Source organism: Triticum dicoccoides, chromosome 3B (assembly GCF_002162155.2).
Source record: "Triticum dicoccoides isolate Atlit2015 ecotype Zavitan chromosome 3B, WEW_v2.0, whole genome shotgun sequence".
Taxonomy (NCBI): domain Eukaryota; kingdom Viridiplantae; phylum Streptophyta; class Magnoliopsida; order Poales; family Poaceae; genus Triticum; species Triticum dicoccoides.
In genome coordinates this window covers 91,145,549-91,160,902 of record NC_041385.1, presented here as the reverse complement: position 1 = coordinate 91,160,902, position 15,354 = coordinate 91,145,549, and the positions used below count along the sequence as shown (strand labels likewise).

Genomic DNA, 15,354 nt, shown 5'->3' with positions numbered 1-15,354 from the left:
TTAAACAAAATTTGAAATTTTTCAAAAATTTAAATAAATTTTGAAATTCTGAACATTTTTCAAAAGTTTAAATAAATATTGAAATTCTGCACATTTTTTGAAAATTTAAACAATTTTGAAATTCTGAACATTTTCAAAAATCAAACGATTTTGAAATTCTGAACTTTTTCGAAAATTTAAACCAAATTTGAAATTCTAAACATATTTTGAAAATTTAAATAAAATTTGAAATTATGAATATTTTTTGAAAACTTAAACATATCTAGACGTGGTCTGGTGGGTGGGGACGAGGGTCGGGGCCAGCATGGCTGCCTCCATGCACTCTCTTTGGGGTGCATAAGGTGGGCATAGCCGAGGGCCCTTTTTTGCATCAGTTGAGCATAGCCCAGGTGAGCCCATGTACCCTATCAAACAAGCAAAAGTATGTCGGATTGAAAACTTTTAACCTCATGCACCCTACTAAACACACCCTACGAGCACCTGGATGCCACTCTTACAACAACAGTTGGCTGCGATATAGCCAAAGGCTCCACAAGATCGAGCAGAGGGGATGCGTCTACTTATTCTTTTGCATGCTGGATCAAAATTTCTCGATCAACAAGGAACTTCGCTTTTATTCATTAACGATGCATTTCGCATAGGCGCATACACCATTTTATTCAGCTTGTGTGCACCCCACAAATTAAGAGGCAGATGCATGACACAACATAGTAGCTACTCATTCGCTTGACTAGGCGTCTGGGTATGTGGCCACATCCTTGCAGACATACGCTCCATCTCCGGACGCATCAACGACGATGGGTAGCTTGCAGGGCCAGGCCGGTAAAATCTGGGGCCCTGTGCCAAACTAAAAAATGAGGCCCCATCTCGTTATAAAAACAAAATTACAGAAATAAGAAAACATTACATATGCTTGTACAAACTAAAAAATGAGGCCCCATCTCGTTATAAAAACAAAATTACAGAAATAAGAAAACATTACATATGCTTGTAAAAGACTTGATTGGTGACCCATCTAGATTCTTGAAGCACTAAATAAGAAAGAAATAAAACAAAATTAAGGGATGTGCATCATTGATCTATTGAAGTATTGAAAGAATTGCTAAATTCGTGGTGATTATTCCGGGTCAAAGTACTGTAGTGCTGCTCCTGTTGAGAATGGACCTCACGACATCTCTCCGCCGAATTGCCGACCTCTATCAGCCGATCGCGCTGGGTAGAGGAGGTCAAGAACATACAACGAATTGAGAGCTTGGTGCTCGAGTCATGACAGTTCTCCCGTCGGTAGCCTAATCGATCGTCTCTCAAGATTAATTCTATGTGCTCTAGTAGCCTATGATGGGGATATTTGAAAAATTGTGAACCTAAAGTTCACTGAAATAAATGTTAAAAGGAGCTACCGAGCAAAAGGTGCATGGGGAAGCATGCATTGGCCTGTCTGTCCTGAACTACAGACTTAACAACTGGCCTCAGTTTTGGCCTCAGTTTTTTTTTCTACGGTGCACTTTGGCCTGGAAACATGATTATGTAACTGGGCAGAGTGCATGCGAGCGTTGACCGGGTGAGGAAGGATCGCGACTGACGCACGCCCAGGCAGAGTCGCGAATGTGATTGCAGCCCAGTGCCCAGTGGGATGTGGCCAAGCGTTCCGGCACTAGCCCTATTCCCTTTTTTTTTGAGAAATCCCGCCATCTTTATTCATTCAAAACCATGGTCTTGGGTACAAGGTTTGGGTCATGGGGATTGCCCAACCACACATGCCTTCCTACGCCTAGGTTACAAGCAAACTTGGCAAGATTATGAGCCTTAAAATTAAAATTCCTACGCTCGAAAAGAAAGGAACTGGAATTGAAAGTATTACATCGGCTTGATATCTCATGTACGATAGCCGCATTTGGACCTCCTGTCCCCTTTGTAATATCATTAACCGCTTCTTGACAATCCGAAGCAACACAGATATTTTGGACGGCCAAATCATCTGCTAGCGATAATGCTTCACGACATGCAAAGGTCTCTAGAATTAAAGGGTCATTGATTCCTAGGAAGACCACAGCCGAAGATCCCAAATATTGGCCCGTTTGATCTCTGCACATTGCCGCGACAGCTCCTCCACGTTGTGATCTTACAATAGCATCATCTACATTAATCTTTACAGAACCATTGGGTGGTGGGAGCCAACGCTTAGGCTGAGCAGTTAGAGGTGCTCTTTGCTCCCTACGTCCCTGCCCACTTTCAAGTTGGCCCAATTCAGATATAAAATTGTCCCCAAAACGGATTGTTCGCTGAGGGCTCTAAAACAAAGACTCATACACTGCCTTGCTTCTAGCATACCAGATTGACCACAGAGTAACAGCCATCCTTGTGAAGCTCGCTTGATCAAGTTTGTCGCTGAGCTCAAACAGCCAGAGTCTTGCATTAGGTTCTGCATTAGCTGTCATGCGTGAGACAAGATCATCGTCCGTCATCGCCCAAATGCATCTGGACATAGTGCAAGAGACAAGGGCATGTCTCCATGAATCTTGACATCCACACAGTGGGCACACATCCTGTACTGACATATTACGCTTCTTCAAGACGTCAGTGGTCGGGAGTCAGTGGTGTGCAAGTCGCCATAAGAAAATCCGCACTTTGGACGGAACCTTCAATTTCCACAAAGGACTCCAAGATTTTTCATCCATGTGGGTGTTAGATGATCCACCTCGTCCCTCTAACCAATCATCTCGCTGCAGTTTAACCTTGAGTAAAAATTTATATGCCGACGCAACTGAAAATTTCCCTTTCTTATCCGGGTACCAAGCCCAAAAATCCTCAGTATTATTAGTGCATGTGGGTATCTTTAGTATTGCATTCGCATCTATGGGTAAGAGGACCGAAGGCACCAAAACTTCGTCCCACCCTGCTGTTGCTGGTGACAGCAGTTCTGAAACCATCCTCGGTGGATTCGCCACCAGGGAAGTGATTGGTATTGGCGTGGTTTCCTTCGGGATCCAGTTGTCCGTCCAGATGTTTGTCGTTTGACCATTACCAATCCGTCTAATTATCCCTTGCTTCTAATTCCTAATGTTTGGTATATAGTCTTATATAAAAAAAATTGGGCCCTGTGCGGGCCGCACGTTCTGCACAACAGTGGCCCCGACCCTGGTAGCTTGCAGACCGCTGTGATGCTCGCCGCCGTCAGCTTCACCACCTCCCTCCGGCGGCGTGGGAACGCGCCTGTCCCCGCCTGTCCCTCCTGCACGCCATGCTCCTTATACATGCTGTCCAACATGCTGTAGAGGGCACCGCACCTGCACCACTCGCTGATGTCGGCGAGCTGCTGGCAGCAGTCCCTTAGGACAGCCTCGGGCACCTGGCTGCCATTGCACTGGAGCTTCAGCACTGGACGACAGCCAGGGAGCGCGGGCACCTTGAAGGCATACCCGGGATAGCACATCCAGGGACCACTGTTATCGCTCCATGCGCCGTACCCGGCCGCTATGGGTGTTGCCACAAGCATACATAGCAGGAGCACCGAGAACATGGTCTTCATCGACATTGTTTCCTCTGCGAACAGACTTTCTGCCTCGGTTTTAGTACTATCTTAATCAGTTGTGTATATGGATAACTACACTCTTGATCTCTGGGCGGTTTATATAGCTAGATAAAGATAAAAAGGTGCAAGGAAACAGACATAAGTTGTTCATGATCTGCGTGGGTGGCTTCTGTCTAGTGCCTATAGCTTGTGCTTCCACGTCATTGTTCTCGATCCAGTGCGGTGATGTATTTTGGCATGCATGTAAACATTGTGATTACAACCGGTAGTTTGTTAATCCCACTACTATAAAGCTAGGATGGTTACCATATCGGCAAAATTAGCTGCATCCTTGGTTCATATATATGGTAGGTGAAATGGAAAGAGGTCCACAGAACGGACATAAAACCCTAGCTGTCCAACAGCGCGCGGATCTGTTTGCATAATTGACAGCTTTCCAAGTCCTGAATAAAGGATCCTATATTTGTTCACGCAAAGAAAATTAGCAATGCAAGATTCATCTTGACACGGTATACGTGAGGAAATCATTAAATGGGAGTGCTCAAGAAGCAAGAGAATATAGTCGATGCATATACACGAGATTGGAAAAAGAAGAGAATGCACATATCGATGAGGCGAATGGAGTTTGGTGAAAAAGAAATCACGTATGATGTTTTCTCTTTAAAAAGACTCAGTCCAAATATACAACAAGGAAAAGTTCACTACCGAATTTGAACGTCTGCCGTGTGCCAAAGGCTTGGCACACAGCAAAAGCCCAAATAGACTTGGCAAATAGCACTCGACCTAGTTGTGGTTTCATAGGCAATGCAATGTGACTTCATATGAATGCTATTATATAATGTAATGTAATGCGATTTTATAAGCAATACAATTTTAATGTCACGAGATTTCATATGCAACACAATTATTATTATTATTATTATTATTATTATTATTATTATTATTATTATTATTATTATTATTATTATTATTATTATTATTATTATTATTATTATTCGGCCATATTTTATAGTCAGTTGGTTTTTACCGTACACCACGAATACAATAAGTACATGTGGCGCCGGCCGACCTGCGCCAACAATACCTAAGTTATCAGCGACGTTGGCCGCCGCCGCCAGTAATATGGGCATTTGGAAAATGTTTATATCGGCGTTGGAAGCCGGCGCCACTAGTGAGCCTTATCATTGGTGTCATAATAGTGGCTTCTCCAGTCCGCGACACTAACAATGTTTTCCAAATGCCTCTACTAGGCTTCAGTGCTTGTAGTCGTCACTAGTGATTTATGGATCTGAATGTAATTATTATTATTTTTAGTCTTCATTGTACTACGATGATTGAAGATGAAAAGATCAAAAGTTTTCCCGCAAAAAATGTACCATGAGTCGTTGGACATCATTTACGCACAAATCAACACATATCATTCTTTTCAGCCGAACGCACACAATTATATGTCCCAATCCTCGGTCATGAGTGGTAAACTGTATATTGTTGTGATCTAGGAGTCTGTTAATATCTATACTTATCTCCTGTAACAACCTGTAATCTGTGCCCTAGTTGCACTCATATAAATACATCCCGAGGCCACCATGTTGGGTGTCGATCCAATCTACTTCTCCTTCGTTTACATGTTGAAACAAACATACAACTCATACCAATCTAGACCATCCACTGCCGCGCCAGTATCGTCCAGATCAAACTGGACATGGCAGTCTTCAGGAAGGGCAATCTTTCCATGGCGGACTACTCCGCAAGATCCGAGCCAACGCTGATCAGCTTGTCACTGTCGGCCGCCCCATGCGTGATGAGGACATCATCACCGCCGTCATCACCGGCCTCGACAGCGACTATGAGCCCCTCGTCACAGCTGCTGCCACCCGCCACGAGGGCATGTCCCTTGGTGAGTTCTACTCCCATGCGATTGCCTTCGAGCGACGCTGCGAGTACAATGCCGCTTGTCTTCATCTTCAGCACGGCGGCTCCTCTGTCAACTACCTCGCCCGGGACTCCAACGGCAACACCAACAATACCAACCGGGGCAAGGGCAACTACCGCGGCAAGGGCCGCGGGAACTCCGGAGATCACGACGGCTACAACAATGATACGTCTCCAATGTATCTATAATTTATGAAGTATTCATGCTATTATATTATCCATCTATGATGTTTTATATGCATTTATATGTCATTTTATATGATTTTTGGGACTAACCTATTAACCTAGAGCCCAATGCCAGTTTCTGTTTTCTCCTTGTTTTAGTGTTTTACAGAAAATGGATACCAAACGGAGTCCAATTGATGTGCCATTTTTTGAGGATTTTTTCTAGACCAAAAGAAGACCACGGAGCATCGGAGTTGGGCCAGAGGAGTCCCGGGCGGCCCAAGAGAGTGGGGGGCGCCCCCCCCTAGGGCGCGACCCCCTATCTCGTCGACAGCCCGGAGACCCCCTTGACGTGAAACCAACGCCAAAAATTCCTATAAATACAGAAACCTTCGGGAATTAACCTAGATCGGAAGTTCCGCCGCCGCAAGCCTCTGTAGCCACGAGAAATCAATCTAGGCCCTCTCCGGCACCCTGCCGGAGGGGGCCATCATCACCGAAGGCCATGGAGGAGGATCTCGGAGGGGCCATCATCACCATGAAGGCCAAGGACCAGAGGGGGAAAGCCATGGAGGAGGAAGCACAAGGGGGAGAACCTCTCCTCCTCTCTCTTGGAGGCACCGGAGTGCCATCGAGAGGGGAATCATCGCCGCGGTGATCGTCTTCATCAACATCACCATCATAATCTCTTTTACGCGGTCCACTCTCCGGCACCCCGCTGTAATCCCTACTTGAACATAGTGCTTTATGCTACATATTATGATTCAATGATGTGTTGTCATCCTATGATGTTTTGAGTAGATATCTTTTGGGGTGATTGATGATATAGATTGGTATGAGTTGTATGTTTCACTTTGATGTTCTCCTATGGTGCCCTCCGTGTCGCGCAAGCGCGAGGGATTCCCGCTGTAGGGTGTTGCAATACGTGCATGATTCACTTATAGTGGGTTGCGTGAGTGACTGAAACACAAACCCGAGTAAGGGGGTTGTTGCATATGGGATAAAAGGGGACTTGATGCTTTAATGCTATGGTTGGGTTTTTACCTTAATGATCTTTAGTATTTGCATATGCTTGCTCGAGTTCCAATCATAAGTGCATATGATCCAAGTATGGAAAAGTATGTTAGCTTATGCCTCTCCCTCATATGAAATTGCAATGACGACTATCGATCTTGTTAACAATTGCTTAGGACAATTCCGCACACCGATCCACCATTATTCCACACTCTCTATTTATATTATTTAGTAGTATATTCTAACTTTATGTTAACAGCACATACTTTTATATTTTAGCTCTCCGATATCATACAAAGTTATCCTCTTTATACCCACAACACAGTTTTATTTCTTGTTTCTAGTTGAAAGCAAACGTTCGGTGCACGTAGAGTCGTATCAGTGGCAGATAGGGCTTGAGAGAATATTGATCTTACCTTTAGCTCCTTGTGGGTTCGACACTCCATACTTATCACTTCCACCTTTGGGAATTGCTATGATGATTCCCTGCACTTGGGGATTATCAAGCTCTTTTCTGGCGCCGTTGCCAGGGAGCAATAGCGTGGGGTTGATATTCTCGTGTGTGCTTGTTTGCTTTCTTCACTAAGTAGATTTTGTTTTTCCTTTTTGTTTCTGTTTAGTTGTGGATGAAACATACAATTTTTTTTCAAAAGAATGAAAATACCAAAAAAGAATTACTTGCCTCTCATGCCTAAAAAAGTTTTTCAAAAGAGAAGTGATTGAAAAGTTATGCATTGAAGAGGTGAGGGTCGACCTTGAGCACTTGTGTTTATGCTGACGGAAACAATTTAGAATTTTTCATGGAATTTTCTCTTTAAATAATTATCCCCTTGTATATACCCTGTATTATAAAACTAATGTGCCAAGCTTTGGTTTTAGTGTGATAAGATTGCTTGCTTACTATGCGCAGAACAAAAACAGAAACTTTGGCTGTAGTGCATGAATTTACATTTTTTACTGGAAAGTGAAATGGGTCTGAAACTTTTTGCATATTACTTCTGTACAAATTGTTCAAATTGTCAAATTTATTTCATAATTTTTGGAGTTACGGATATTTACTAAACTTCCAGATTACTACAGACTGTCCTGTTCTTGAAGATTCTGTTTTTTGTGTGTTGTTTGCTTATTTTGATGCATCTATGGCTAGTATGTAGGGTATGAACCATAGAGAAGTTGGAATACAGTAGGTTGAACACCAATATAAACAAAGAATGAGTTAATTACAGTACCTTAAAGTGGTAGTTTGCTTTATTACACTAACGGATCTCACAAGTTTTTGTTTAAGTTTTTGTGAATGAAGTGTTTGAAGAACGAGGAGTTAGCGATGTGAGAAGAATAAAGAGAGACAAGAGTTCAAGCTTGGGGATGCCCAAGGCACCCCAAGTAAATATTTCAAAGGATACTCAAGCATCTAAGCTTGGGAATGCCCCGGTTGGCATCCCATCTTTCTTCTTCAACAAATATCGGTATACCTTGGTTTTTGTTTTGTTCACATGATTTGTGTCCTTTGTGTTTGTATTTTTCTTTAAGAATCATTCTAGTATGAGCTAGCTCTTCATTGATTTACAGAATGCTTCATGTGCTTCACTTATATCTTTTGGAGTATGAATAATACTATAATTTAAAGTGGGTTTGGAAGAGTGTCAACTTTAGGAATTAATGATCCCACTATCTTGGAGGAGGTTGAATCTTTGTATGATATTTATGAAAGTGGATTTGGAAGAGTGTCAAATTTAGTTAGTATTCCACTATTTCGGAAGAGGTTCCAATTGAGTATGAGAAAAAAGTTGCTATCCATGTCGCTACTGAAATTTTTTATGAGGGAGGAATATGTGCTTGTAGGAGTTGCAATAATATCAAGTTTCCTCTCTATGTGCTTAAATTTTTGAAGTTATACTTGTTTTGCCTTCCTATGCTAGTTGATTCTTGTTCCTATAAATTGTGTGCTCACAAAATCCCTAGGTATAGGAAGTGGGTTAGATTTAAATATGCTAGTCATATTCTTCATGATGCTCTTTTTATGTTTCAACTCTTATCTTTTATGCGAGCATCATTGAAATCATCATGCCTAGCTAAAAGGCATTAAAGAAAAAAGCGCTTGTTGGGAGACAACCCAATATTTATCCTTACTGTTTTTGTGTGTCTACATGATTAAGCTACTGTAGTAATCATGTTTTATAGCTTTAGTTTCAATAAAGTGCCAAGTAAGACCTTTGGGAAGACTTGGGTGAAAGTTAATGTGATCTTCCTGTAAAACAACAGAAACTTTGCGCTCACGAGATTAGCTGTCATTTTTTTACAGAAGAGTGCTTTTGAGTTGATTATTTTTGCATAATATTAATAGACAAATTCCTCACATCCACCAGTTTATTTCATAATTTTTGGAGTAGCGGAAGTGTGGTTATTGTTCAGATCATTACAGACTGTTCTGTTTATGACAGATTCTGTTTTCACTGCATAGTTTGCTTGTTTTCTAGTTTCTATGGCTTATATTTCTCAATATAAATTGTAGAAATAATATGGTACAGTAGGAATTATGTGAAAACAATTATGAACCTTGTCTTTTACAGTACCAAAGTGCATGGTCTACTCTTTATCATACTAACCTATCTCACGATGTTTGGTTGAGTTTTGTGTGGTTGAAGTTTTCAAGTTTTGGGTAAAGATTCAATGGACTATGGAATAAGGAGTGATAAGAGCCTAAGATTGGGGATTCCCAAGGCACCCCAAGGTAATATTCAAGGACAACCAAGAGCCTAAGCTTGGGGATGCCCCGGAAGGCATACCCTCTTTCGTCTTCGTTCATCGGTAACTTTACTTGGAGCTATATTTTTATTCACCACATGATATGTGTTTTGCTTGGAGCGTCATTTCCTCTTGTTAGTATTTTCTTGCTGTTATTTAGAATAATGTTTTGCATCTTTAATTTCAATAAAAATGTCAAGGAAAGCCTTTACCATGCTTATTTTGCTAGCATACATGTTGCTGTTTCAAAACAGAAAGTTCACCGCTGTTGCAAAAATTCCCTAGAAAAGTAAGAGAATGGTATAAAGTTGAATCTTTTTGCATATTAAGATCTGATAAATTTATTACAGTGGGAACTTTCTCTTATAATTTACGGAGTTAGGGAAGTATTGATACTCTTGCATTCTTTACATACTGTACTGTTTTGGCAGATTGCTGTTATGTTTGCATTGTTTGCGTATGTTTGCTTGTTTAATGATTCTATTTGAGGATAGGAGTATTAAATATGCAGAGGCATTTAGTGTTCAATGTTTAATAATAATTTTAGTGATTTGTTACAGTAGAAAATGATAAGGTTTTGTATTGGTTTATACTAACCCATCTCACGAGTTCTTGTTGAGTTTGTTGTGCTTTTGATAAAAAGAGAAACCGTGATATGAGAGGAATTAAGGAGACATAAAAGCTCAAGATTGGGGATGCCCAAGGCACCCCAAGATAATATTTCAAGAAGTCTCAAGCATCTAAGCTTGGGGATGCCCCGGCAGGCATCCCACCTCTCTTGTTCAACAACTATCGGTTAGTATCGGTTGAGCCTAAGTTTTTTGCTCCTTCACATGAGTTGTGTTATCCTTACAATGTCATTTTATTTCAATTTTACTTGATGTTTGAATAAAATCATTGGATCTGATTATTGAATAAAAAATGGAACCCTCCCATGGCTAGTTAATTATTTGACTATTCAGTGTCTTTCACTCATATCTTTTGGAGTAGTTTTTCATTTACTCGTGTGCTTCACTTACATCCTATGAGTAAATTGTTGAATGAGTTGAATGTCATGAATCTGAATTTATATATGTTTCATTTGCTTATAACATGGATAGTAATGACTTCACATATAAAGAGTATGAGGCATAAAAATTGTTGAGAGTTGGCAAACGTAGTTTTGGTCATCATTGCAATTAATAGGAAGTAATAAGGAAAGAGAGGTTCACATACAAATATATTATCTTCGACATCTTTTATGATTGGGAGCACTCATTAAGTATGACATGCTAAAAGAGTTGACGTTGGACAAGGAAGACAACGTAATGATTTGTGTTTTCTCACATCTCAGTTAAAGTATATTGTCACTGACCTTCCAAATATGTTGAGCTTGCCTATCCCCCTCATGCTAGCCAAATTCCTTACACCAAGTAGAGATACTACTTGTGCTTCCAAATATCCTTAAACCCAGTTTTTTGCCATGAGAGTCCACCATACCTACCTATGGATTGAGTAAGATCCTTCAAGTAAGTTGTCATCGGTGCAAGCAATAAAAATTGCTCTCTAAATATGTGTGACTTATTAGTGCAGAGAAAATAAGCTTTGTACGATCTTGTTGTGGAAGTAATAAAAGCGAGGGACTGCATAATAAAGGTCCACATACAAGGGGCAATATAAAGTGACGTTCTTTTGCATTAAGATTTTGTGCATCAACCCTAAACATGCATGACAACCTCTGCTTCCCTCTGTGAAGGGCCTATCTTTTACTTTATGTTTTTACTTTATGCTTGAGTCAAGGTGATCCTCACCTTTCCCTTTTTCATTTTATCCTTTGGCAAGCTCCTCGTGTTTGAAAGATCATGATATATACATCCAATTGGATGTAAGTTAGCATGGGCTATTATTGTTGACATCACCTAAAGGTGAATACGTTGGGAGGCAACACAATAAGCCCCTATCTTTCTCAGTGTCCGGCTGAAACTCCATAACCACAAGTATTGCGTGAGTGTTAACAATTGTAGAAGACTATATGATAGTTGAGTATGTGGACTTGCTGAAAAGCTCTATTCTTGACTCTTTCTAATGTTATGATAAATTGCAATTGCTTCAATGACTGAGATTATAGTTTGTTAGTTCTCAATGAAGTTTCTGAACCACACTTGACATTGTGAATAGATTGTTACTTGATCATGAAAAGTTTTATGAGATAAGCTATTATAATGACACATATTGATGCTAGAAAATGTGATTGAAATTATCATTGATCAAACTTGTGCACCTGCTAGCATTCACACTTCATAAATTATTTCTTTTATCATTTACCTACTCGAGGACGAGCAGGAATTAAGCTTGGGGATGCTGATACGTCTCCGACGTATCTATAATTTATGAAGTATTCATGCTATTATATTATCCATCTATGATGTTCTATATGCATTTATATGTCATTTTATATGATTTTTGGGACTAACCTATTAACCTAGAGCCCAGTGCCAGTTTCTGTTTTCTGCTTGTTTTAGTGTTTTACAGAAAATGGATACCAAACGGAGTCCAATTGACGTGCCATTTTTTGAGGATTTTTTCTGGACCAAAAGAAGACCACGGAGCATCAGAGTTGGGCCAGAGGAGTCCCGGGCTGCCCACGAGAGTGGGGGGCGCCCCCCCTAGGGCGCGGCCCCCTATCTCGGGGACAGCCCGGAGGCCCCCTTGACGTGAAACCAACGCCAAAAATTCCTATAAATACAGAAACCTTCGGGAATTAACCTGGATCGGAAGTTCTGCCGCCGTAAGCCTATGTAGCCACGAGAAATCAATTTAGGCCCTCTCCGGCACCCTGCCGGAGGGGGCCATCATCACTGAAGGCCATGGAGGAGGATCTCGGAGGGGCCATCATCACCATGAAGGCCAAGGACCAGAGGGGGAAAGCCATGGAGGAGGAAGCACAAGGGGGAGAACCTCTCCTCCTCTCTCTTGGTGGCACCGGAGTGCCATCCGGAGGGGAATCATCGCCGTGGTGATCGTCTTCATCAACATCACCATCATCATCACCATCCTCATCTCTTTCATGCGGTCCACTCTCCCGCACCCCGCTGTAATCCCTACTTGAACATGGAGCTTTATGCTACATATTATGATTCAATGATGTGTTGCCATCCTATGATGTTTTGAGTAGATATCTTTTGTCTTTGGGGTGATTGATGATCTAGATTGGTATGAGTTGTATGTATCACTTTGATGCTGTCCTATGATGCCCGCCGTGTCGCGCAAGCGTGAGGGATTCCCGCTATAGGGTGTTGCAATACATGCATGATTCACTTATAGTGGGTTGCGTGAGTGACTAAAACACAAACCCGAGTAAGGGGGTTGTTGCGTATGGGATAAAAGGGGACTTGATGCTTTAATGCTATGGTTGGGTTTTTACCTTAATGATCTTTAGTATTTGCGGATGCTTGCTAGAGTTCCAATCATAAGTGCATATGATCCAAGGATGGAAAAGTATGTTAACTTATGCTTCTCCCTCATATGAAATTGCAATGACGACTATCGATCTTGTTAACAATTGCTTAGGACAATTCCGCACACCGATCCACCATTATTCCACACTCGCTATTTATATTATTTAGTAGTATATTCTAACTTTATTATAACAGCACCTACTTTTATATTTTAGCTCTCCGATATCATACAAAGTTATCCTCTTTATACCCACAACACAGTTTTATTTCTTGTTTCTAGTTGGAAGCAAACGTTCGGTGCACGTAGAGTCATATCAGTGGCAGATAGGGATTGAGAGAATATTGATCTTACCTTTAGCTCCTTGTGGGTTCGACACTCCATACTTATCACTTCCACCTTTGGGAATTGCTACGATGATTTCCTGCACTTGGGGATTATCAAACAACAACTCTCGTGGTGGCGATCGTGGGAACCGCGGTGGTGGTCGCACGCGCCAACAAGGCGATTTTGGTGGCAACCACGGTGGTGATCGCGGTGACTACGGCGACCGCGGTGACAACCGCGTGCAGTGTCAGCTCTGCCGTGGCCCTGGGCATTACGCCTGGGAGTGCGGCTAGCGTTACAATCATGCCTTTCAGCCTCAATAGTCCAAGATGGCAGGGCTTGTTGCTACTTCTCCTCCAGCCATCCTAGGTGACCCCGCCTGGTTCACTGACATCGGGGCCACGGACCACATCACTGGAGATCTGGATTGCCTCATGGTCCGGGAGAAGTATCCGGAAGAGATCGCATCCACACAGCTGACGGGTCAGGTTTGCACATAGCTCATCGTGGTCATGCAATTCTTCCTACTCCTTCTGCAAATCTCAAACTCCGTAATATCTTGCATGTTCCTAATGCTAACAAGAACCTTCTTTCTGTCAATCGTCTTGCCATTGATAATCGTGTGTATCTAAAGTATTACCCTACTCATTTTCTTATGAAGGATTTGATAACCAAGAGGGTTCTACTTCAAGGCATATGTGAAAATGGGATTTACCCCATTCGGCCATCATCTCATCGTGTCTTGTCTTCGGTTAGGTTGTCAACTCAAGATTGGCATGCAAGGCTTGGCCACCCATCCACTCAAGTCGTTCAACATGTTTTATCATCCAATAAACTAGCTTCTTCTAGTCGGTCTATGACCCATGTGTGTAATGCATGTCAACAAGGCAAAGCACACCAGCTTCCTTTTCCTAGATCGTCAAGTGTTTCTTCCTTTTGATTAGAACTTGTTTTTTCGGATGTGTGGGGACCCGCCAAAACACCATCTGGTGGGTTCCAGTACTATGTCTCATTTATTGATGATTATACTAAGTTTGTGTGGATCTATCTTCTCAAAAGAAAATGTGATGTGTTTGATGTTTTCCGTGACTCCCTTGCTCATGTTGAACGCCTCCTATCTCACAAGATTTTATGTTCAATCTGATTGGGTTGAGGAATACGAGAAGCTTAGCAACACGTTTTTTTGTCAACTAGGCATTATGCATCATGTATCTTGCCCACACACACACCAGCAAAATGTTTCAACTCAAAGGAAGCACCATCATATTGTTGACATGGGGCTCTCTTTACTATCACATGCATCTATGCCGCTACATTTTTGGGATGAGGCCTATCTTTCAGCATGTTATCTTATCAATCGACTTCCTAGTCGTGTCATTGGCAACCTTAGTCGTATGGAGAAATAGTTCAACACCAAACCAGACTACATGTCACTTCGTCCATTTGGTTGTGCTTGTTGGCCCAACACGCACCCCTACAACACACACAAACTTGCCTTTAGACCTCAACAATGTGTGTTCGTTGGTTATAGCATTCGCCACAAAGGGTATAAATGCCTTCATCTGCCCACAGCTCGTGTTTACATCTCTCGTGATGTCACGTTCGATGAGAATTTTTTTCCTTTTGCCAGCCCTTCTGCCTCCCCCATACCACCTCGCGTTGTAGAACACACCATCCCGTTATTTCTGTATGACCACATGAATTATGGCGTATCTGCTTCATCTACTAACCTGGATGTAGGATCTACCCCGGTGCAGACAAACCCAGGTGCGACAGGATCTACTTCACCTACCACCCAGGAGGATCCTGACACAGGATCAGGAGCGGATCCGGCCTCGGATCACGCGTCACCTGCCGACAACGATGCGCCAGGTGAGCGCGGGGTTGCGCCCCGCCCGTTAGCCCACATGGCGGCCTTGGATGGCCCGATCACCCCTTCGCCCGCCCCGTCCTCCTCAGCGACGGGGCCTGCCACTGGCCTGGTTCCCTTCAACCCTGACCCGCCGCAGGTTGCCGCCCACGTGCCCGCTCGCCATCCGGTGGGCCGGCCCTGTTCTGTGACAAGCGCGCCAGCGGCGCCTGGTTCCTCCTCGGGATCGCCGATGGATTCCCCTATTGGGCCTGCCAGCGTCACGGCATTCCAGGGTGATCTGATTCCCTCCTCAGGTGCCTGCACCCCTAGATCTTTTGTTCCTGGTGACGGA

General features: G+C 42.6%; 1 protein-coding gene across 1 annotated transcript; it reads right to left on the bottom strand.

Moving 5' to 3' along the window:
- Nucleotides 1–715: 715 nt before the first annotated feature.
- On the bottom strand, nucleotides 716–3,567 carry LOC119280891 (alpha-amylase inhibitor 0.53-like). Its single transcript, XM_037561586.1, has 2 exons — nucleotides 3,155–3,567; nucleotides 716–829 (listed from the first exon to the last, which is right to left on the bottom strand). The coding sequence occupies exons 1-2, from the start codon at nucleotides 3,533–3,535 to the stop codon at nucleotides 731–733; spliced, it is 480 nt and encodes a 159-aa protein (XP_037417483.1). The 5' UTR covers nucleotides 3,536–3,567; the 3' UTR covers nucleotides 716–730.
- Between the last annotated feature and the right edge of the window lie 11,787 nt (nucleotides 3,568–15,354).

Excerpts from the sequence above, each read along its gene's own strand:
- LOC119280891 (XM_037561586.1), bottom strand. The coding sequence starts at position 3,535 with ATGTCGATGAAGACCATGTTCTCGGTGCTCCTGCTATGTATGCTTGTG. Across the intron at positions 830-3,154 it reads CGGCGGCGAGCATCACAGCG|ATTTTACCGGCCTGGCCCTG; the intron begins GTCTGCAAGCTA and ends ACAGGGCCCCAG.